Source organism: Physella acuta, unplaced genomic scaffold (assembly GCF_028476545.2).
Source record: "Physella acuta isolate Inbredline_101_S28 unplaced genomic scaffold, ASM2847654v3 ptg000698l, whole genome shotgun sequence".
NCBI lineage: Eukaryota > Metazoa > Mollusca > Gastropoda > Physidae > Physella > Physella acuta.
This window is the reverse complement of record NW_026732217.1, coordinates 182-8,437: the sequence shown is the minus strand read 5'-3', so window position 1 is coordinate 8,437 and position 8,256 is coordinate 182. Positions and strand designations below refer to the sequence as shown.

The following is an 8,256-nucleotide window of genomic DNA, read 5'->3' as shown; positions in this document are numbered from 1 at the left end:
ATAAAAGTGATATCGTTTTAGGTAAAATTTTTAACAGATGCGGATACTGTATTGGCGTTTTAGTACCGTCGCGTGATGCCGATAGCTTCAACTAAAATGTGTAGGGATTTAGAAAGACTGGGTGGGGGTGGGAGGGTGTGGGGGGGGGGGGGGGGGGAGTGGGGGGAACTAAAATGTGTACGGTTTTAGACAGAAAGGATAGTATGGAGGGGAAAGGACGAAACTAAAACTAAAATGTCTAAGGTTTTAGACATCTAGTGTGTTGTGGAAGGGGGGGGGGGATAAAGAATAGCAGATGAAATTTGCATAGACAGTCTTATCGTCTTGGTAGAATACCGGTATAACACAGGCATGTACATTTAGGGGTGATCTTTGGTGAAAACGTTTTTATTTTTCTTGATGGGTCGTTTTAAAAATCTATAATGGAGCAGAAACCGTAAAGAAAATTAAATTTTATTTTAGATTGCAGATATATGCTGCAGCAACAACAAAAACGCCCCTACCTACCCCCAACCACGTACTGACTACTTAAGAAATGTCTTTGTTTCTAATTCCAAAGAACTTCATTTTTAACAGCCAAAAGTGTTTATATTAAAAGATGCAATAATAAACTTAACGACTAGCATGTATTAATTTCCAAAAATAAAATAAAAAGAAACAAAACGCCACATTTCTTTGCTTAATGAGAAAATCATGTTTCCGAACCAAAACAGTAACAGGTATTAATTGAATAAAGAAAGACGCGGTCATTGATAAAAGAGACTGATATATTAACTTAAAGAGCCATATTTATTAACAATGCGAGGTTATTTACACCAAACAGTTGTATTAGCGATTACCTCAACCCCCCCCCCCCCCCCCCCCACACCCCCTATTTTCCCACCTTACAATCATTTGTGCATTGAATTGGATTAAATTAAATAGACTTTTTACAATCATTTGTGCATTGAATTGAATTAAATTAAATAGACTTTTTACAACGCCGGTCAAACTTACGAAAACGCGAAGCTTAGCTAGCAAACGGGAATACCCACACCACCAGCGTGTGACTTTGGTTAGCGCAAAGAGAAACGAAAACAAACCACGCCGCCCCCGGAAATGAAATCGACACACAACAACAACCTTGACCGAGGCTTACAATGGCAAACGGCTGCCTGTGTCTCTGATGTTGGCTCAAGGATCCTAAAGGGTACTCGAACACACACCGCCAGCGCACGGGGTCAAGCGAGAGTAAACAGGGCCAGGTAGCTAGTTCTTCTGTAGGCAAGTTTTGTAGGTCTGGGGTCAATGGGTGGTTCAATACAAGGGGGGGGGGGGGGCGGTTACTAAACAAATCTTGATACAAATAGTTTAAATACCGGAAAGGCTGAAAAACGATAGGCGGGAAATGTGGGGGTGTAGATCTATTATGATTTAGATATTTAGATCTAGACTTATATCTAGACATGTAGTCTAGATCGATCTAGAAATCTAAATTGGATGGGTGTGTATTGAAATTATTTAGAATTCTGAAACGCTAAATCTAACAGCGCTGTCTGACCCAAAGATTAAACCCAACTACCATATTTTAAAATTCATATTCAGTCTCTCGTACGGCCAATGCCGCCTCGGGCTGATGCTCATTTGCCAGGCAGACTGGAAAATTCCTCCAACGTTACTAGTCGCTAGGGGACGGTAGAGAGCTGGACTGCTAACCCGTAAGTCTCGAGTTCGAATCCAGATTCGTCAGTAGACCGTCCCTGAGTCCACCCAACTCTTATAATTACCTTGGGAAAGTAAAGGCGGCTGGGCATAGTGCTGACCACATTATCCCTTCATATGCCGAGGTCACAGAAACAGGTGAACTCTACTTCACTTGCCCAATGACCGTTAGCTTCGACAGGGGAAGTTACTTTAATTTACTGAGAAATATTGAACAGGTAAGAACGATCGAAATGCAGGCAACTCAAAAAAAAAAAAAAATTATAGTCCTATAACATAAACGACACAAGCAATAATTTACAAAATCGAATTTCATTTATTTAAAAAACGCCACGGCAAGTAGGACTACTAGATAAAAAAAGTTCAAATACTGCAAGATACATTAAAAATATCTGAAATCAAATGATAAAAGGAAAAGGAAGAAAACAAAATGTGTAAATATCTGCCAGGCAGCACACGGCGCCTGATTGATTGGTCTTTGGTCTTGGAACCTGGTTGTGAGTACCAGTGAAAATGGCCATCTGTGGACGTTGTGGGGGTGGGTGTAGGGAGGGTGGGGGGGGGGGGCGGGCTCGTTCTTCGATTTCGTCCCCAATTTTTTATAGGGCAGTGTACGGGCAACGGTGTGTTTGTTCTTAATTTAGGTGTGGTGAGTGGACTAAAATAGACGTAATATTTTAGGAGCTATTTGTAACAAGTAGTCCTACGCGGTCGAAAACTAGTGCCTTATGTTTAATTTGTTTTTTATTTAATTTAAGTGAGCGTTAAATATGAGAGATAACGAAGAAATATATTCTTAGGTATTGTTTTTACAAATACCTTGTTTAAAAACACGAGTTTTTTTAAAAATAAATTTGGTCTTTAGTGAATGTTTTATGTGTAAGCTAAATAAGAAATTAACGTTTTGGCATTGTTTTTGTTTTGGGGCATGAAGTACCGGGTCAAAAAACGTATCTCTTAAGACACTTTACAGACGAATCTAAACAAAATATTTTGGTTTACGTTTAAAAAGATTTGGCTTTTTTAAAAAAAAAAAAAAAATTAAAAAATGGGTGCTATTATGCTTCCTAGTGAAACACCACAACATCCACAAGTTAACGCACTATAAAGCTAAATTTTCTGTCGTCTTTAGCTTAAATGATACATCTGTTTGCTATTTTTATCTACTATAAATTTATCTAGCCTAGATTAAGATATTCTAGATCTATCGATAAGCCAAACCAATTTTATCTTCACGATTAAACTTGGGTCTGGCTTAGGGCAAGAGTTAAGATACCGTTACAAAATAGAAATTCGATACAGCACTTTCTAAGAACGAATACGTAACAAACTTACACTTTCGTGGATGAAAGACATAGTAAATAATTGTAAACCGATGATCATCTAATCGATACAGATTTGAGTATTGATAATCGTTTATAATCAACCACATGAATAATCAATAAATAAAAATAACTTATAATCACTGAGTATAACTTGATTGATTAAGAACTAATTCATGTATCGATAGCTGAAAATGAATGGATTTTATCTAATTGGAGATGTGGGCGCTAATTGATTCCCATATTACGTAACGAAGTGACGTAAATAGTGCCTCGCCCACGCCTGTTGGTTTATTTAGCTTATGTACACGTCACACACGATGCTTCGAGACTCGAACACATATTATTAGTTTAATTGTTCACTGTTCGAACTATCATATGGCGCTCATATCATAATACTAGTGTAATAAGGTGTTCGAACTCCGAATGTCGAAGCAGTGTTTCAAGGTTCGAACATAAGATTATGGCACGGCTGTTCGAATTATGGTTTAGAATAAGAATTAGGATAAGCGTTAAGATAAGGACTAAGTAGAGTAAGGGTTATAGTTAGAAGTTAGAAGAAGATTTTGTAATAGGGATATTAGTAGTGCTAGAAATAGGGTTAGAAATAGGGTTAAGATTAGGGCCGGTATTAGGGTGAGGATTAAGGTCAAGATTAGGGTCAGGATTGAGAGTCAAGATTAGAGTAAAAATTGGAGTCAAGATTAGAGTCGAGATTAGAGTCAATATTAGAGACAGGATAAGAGTCAGGATAAGTGTCAGGATTAGATTCAACATGAGAGTCAAGATGAGATTCAATATTAGAGTCAGGATTAGAGTCAGGATTAGAGTCAGGATTAGAGTCAGGATTAGAGTCAGGATTAGAGTCAGGATTAGAGTTAGGATTAGAGTTAGGATTAGAGTTAGGATTAGAGTTAGGATTAGAGTTAGGTTTAGAGTTAGGTTTAGAGTTAGGTTTAGAGTTAGGATTAGAGTTAGGATTAGAGTCAGGATTAGAGTCAGGATTAGAGTCAGGATTAGAGTCAGGATTAGAGTCAGGATTAGAGTTAGGATTAGAGTTAGGATTAGAGTTAGGATTAGAGTTAGGATTAGAGATACAGTTAGGCTTACAGTTAGGGCTAGATTCCAAAATTGGTTCACAATTAGGTTTAGGTTAAGGGGGGGGGGGTGGCAAGAATTACTGATTTTTTTTACGTAACTGCAAACATCTGTTAAATAACCCTCGTTCTTTTTTTGTACACAGAAACCCACACCCTTTGAAACCCCTGTGATTGGTAGCCCACGTCTCGTGATTGTGAACCATGACCAAGGGAGAGAAGTCCACCCAACCATGGGGCCAGCCAGAGGCAGAGGGGGAGGCGTGCACTGGCGGTGCTGGGGAAACCTATGACAACTCACACTAACTGGACCTCTCACTCTCAACCCCTCACTCTCAACCCCTCTGTTCCATCCATCCGTTCCAGCCCTGCAATGAAACCCCCTGTTTCATCAGCCATCCAATGAAATTCTACGTTACACAAGCGACATTATGAAACTCCGTGTCATCCTCCAATGAAATCTTACCTTACTGTTGCTCGAATCGAAAGTTAAAATCAATACAGTAATCTAAACTATAAAAAAGATGCACCAAAAAAGAAGCTGAAATAACATCAAAGTCATATCGCCATAGAGGATTGCCATTAAATGTTCACAGGAAAATATCACGTATAAAAAGCACAGACCATCCGACTCTTGGGGGGAAATTTCATTACTAAAGTCAATTCTGTGTATCCGTTTAGTATTCATAACCTTCAGCCATCCTTGATGAAAATTCATCCATTTTTATAATAGAAGTCAGCCGTACTAAGCGTAAAGCTATCAAATTAAAAAAAAAAATTCAGCCGTTTTTATTAAAAGGATAACAATTTATAGTTTTAAAAAAATCTGTACTGAAGTTCAGATTTCAGCCGTGTTAATTAAAAGTTGAGTTCAAAATGAATAGCCAGTCACAGGGGGAGAATAATCAGCTTTTTCAGCTGAAAAAGCCGATCCGCGTGACTGGCCCGCCGTACCGTGTAAAAAGTCAGCCTTTTCAATTAAAGAGCCAATATCTCGAAGTGAAAACTCATCATTTTGAAAATCAACCAATTAAAAGTCAACCACCGCCAATCCAAAGTCAGCCACCGCCAATCCAAAGTCAGCCACCGCCAATCCAAAGTCAGCCACCGCCAATCAAAAGTCAGCCACCGCCACAGGGGGAGAATAATCAGCTTTTTCAGCTGAAAAAGCCGATCCGCGTGACTGGCCCGCCGTACCGTGTAAAAAGTCAGCCTTTTCAATTAAAGAGCCAATATCTCGAAGTGAAAACTCATCATTTTGAAAATCAACCAATTAAAAGTCAACCACCGCCAATCCAAAGTCAGCCACCGCCAATCCAAAGTCAGCCACCGCCAATCCAAAGTCAGCAACTGCCAATCAAAAGTCAGCCACCGCCAATCAAAAGTCAGCCACCGCCACAGGGGGAGAATAATCAGCTTTTTCAGCTGAAAAAGCCGATCCGCGTGACTGGCCCGCCGTACCGTGTAAAAAGTCAGCATTTCCAATTAAAGAGCCATTATCTCGAAGTAAAAACTTGTCATTTTGAAAATCAACCAATCAAAAGTCAGCCACCGCCAATCAAAAGTCAGCTTTTCCGTGTCAAAAGTCAGCCACCGCCAATCAAAAGTCAGCGACCGCCAATCAAAAATCAGCCACCGCCAATCAAAAGTCAGCCACCGCCAATCAAAAGTCAGCCACCGCAAATCGAAAGTCAGCCACCGCAAATCGAAAGTCAGCCACCGCCAATCAAAAGTCAGCCACCGCCAATCAAAAGTCAGCCACCGCAAATCAAAAGTCAGCCACCGCAAATCGAAAGTCAGCCACCGCAAATCGAAAGTCAGCTTTTCCGTGTCAAAAGTCAGCCATTTCTGGCGAAAAGTCAGCCATTTCTGGCGAAAAGTCAACCCAGTCTATTTAAAGGTGAAGCGAGTAAGAGTCCGCCGGTCAAGAGTCAGAAGGTGAAGAGTCAGCCGTTTCAAATAAAAACTTTGCCGTTCCAATCAAAACGCCAACTACATCCGACTCAAAGTCAGGCCTCCCAAAGAGACAAGTCACCGCTTAAAATGAAAAAGCCAGCTGTTTTAAGCAAAATGTCAGGCACTCCTAGCCTGAAGTTGGAGATTCCTCTCGAGGAACCAACCTCCTCATACGTTGAAACTATCGATATGTATGAACGATGATCCGATACAAGAATTTCAGCCCTTTAGGTGGAAAGTCAGCCTTTCATTTAAAAAATCATCCATTTTGATTAAAAATTAGCCAACTTGAGAGTTGCAGAAGTTCCTGGGATGTCGGAATATGAGTTGCAGAAATTCCTGAGGTGTCGGAATACGAGTTGCAGAAGTTCCTAGGGTGTCGGAATACGAGTTGAAGGAGTTGCTGATGTGCCGGAATACGAAATGCGGAATTTACTGAGGTGTCGGAATACGAGTCGCAGAATTTCCTGAGGTGTCGGAAAACGAAAACAAGGGGCGGCTGTCCTACAGGTGGGAGCTCACCCACGTGACCCACAGCTGCACGTGCATGTGTGTCACGTGGTGTCAACTAAACTGTATGCCTAAACTTAAAAAACAACTGCTGGATGGAATTTCAAGATGACCTCAGACTGCAAGATTCCAGACTTTTGCCAGAATCCGTTACATTTTAAACATCCTGACTCTGTATATATCAAAACTACTGCTGACTCTTAAGACTATTTTGGACCGCAAGAATCCAGCATATACTTATAAAACTTTAAATTTCAGACTTTAAGACACTACGTGTATCAAGACACATTAAGACATTTAGACCGCAAGATCTCCGCATTTAAGACTATTGATGCTGCAATAAACTTTTAAAAGGTATTTAAGACTTGACCAAAAAAATTTTAAAGACTAGTTTTATCAACAATAATTCTTTACACGGAAACTTTACTGTAGTTAAGACACATTCGTATCCAGATATAAGTAGCGTGCAAGATTCTCCTCTATCAGACTCTTATTAGATTTAACAAGACGTTTATAGACTGCAACATTCTAGTCTCAACGACACTAAGTATGACATCCTTGTTTTCAAGATTTTATACGAATGATTATAATTTAAAAAAAAACATGTAGACTATTGATGTAAGTTTTAGGCTATTAAGTAAACGAAAACATCTTTGGATTTCAACATTCAGCTTAAAGATACACGTTTTTACAAACCCTTTACAGTACAAGACTTTCGCATGTCAGGTTCATGTTTATCAAGAAATCTTCTAAGAGCAACAGGTCTTCATGACACAAGTATATCAACATTCGAGTTCCTTCCCTTTAAAACATATTTATCTACATCTTTAGAATTCATTGCTCCTAGCTTTAAAGTTAAGACATTATAAAAAAAAAAACTACAACAACAAAATTATTCCTGACATTAAGACGTTTTTTAAGAAATCTTAGTACCGTGATATAAGAAAGACACTATAAATTTTATTCTGATATGAATCTTATCACCACAAACGATCAGCTGTTCAAAGACGCTTTTTTTCTGCACCAAGGCAAAACCCACTGCTTCTTTCGTTTAAAAGCTATCTAGAAGTATTAACATTGTCTATTTTATTAAAAGTTTTATTTGTGTAATCTACTTGAAAACAAAGCAATAAATGTCAGGATTCTTTAAATAAAAATAATATAATAAACAAATTAAACAGCACGAAAACATTTTTGTTTGTTATATTTGATTAGATGGCAGTCAATTCCTAAAAAATGAAATGGTTTGGAGTTAGGTTGTTGGTTGTATAATACCATCTTGTTGTTAGGTGTCGATATGGTGTAGGCGGGCAGACGGTATAGAAACAGATAAGGTGTAGGTGTAGGTGTGGGTGTAGGTGTCGATATGGTGTAGTTTCCTCAGGCGGGCAGACAGTATAGAAACAGACAAGATGTTCGTGAGTGTTGAGGTGAACAGGCGGGGTGGGGTAAGGTAAGAGATAAGGTGGGCACAGGTAGATACAGGTAGATACAGGTAAATACTGGTAGTCTACAGATTGTAGGTGAATCTGGTGGGATAGATACAGGTAGATTATAGATTGTAGATCTAGATAAATTTGGTGGGCACAGGTAGATAGAGGTAGTTTACAGATTGTAACTCGGGTGAGTTACATATAAATATAGCTAGTCTACATATTGTAGATACATTT

The 8,256-nt window shown here is 39.0% G+C and overlaps 1 protein-coding gene across 1 annotated transcript; it reads left to right on the top strand.

Annotated features, from left to right (window-relative positions):
* The first annotated feature begins 1,112 nt into the window (after positions 1-1,112).
* On the top strand, positions 1,113-7,764 carry LOC131949476 (uncharacterized). The gene is made up of 2 exons (XM_059311379.1): positions 1,113-1,244; positions 4,267-7,764. The coding sequence occupies exon 2, from the start codon at positions 4,997-4,999 to the stop codon at positions 6,278-6,280; it is 1,284 nt and encodes a 427-aa protein (XP_059167362.1). The 5' UTR covers positions 1,113-1,244; positions 4,267-4,996; the 3' UTR covers positions 6,281-7,764.
* Positions 7,765-8,256: the final 492 nt, after the last annotated feature.

Excerpts from the sequence above, each read along its gene's own strand:
- LOC131949476 (XM_059311379.1), top strand. The coding sequence starts at position 4,997 with ATGAATAGCCAGTCACAGGGGGAGAATAATCAGCTTTTTCAGCTGAAA.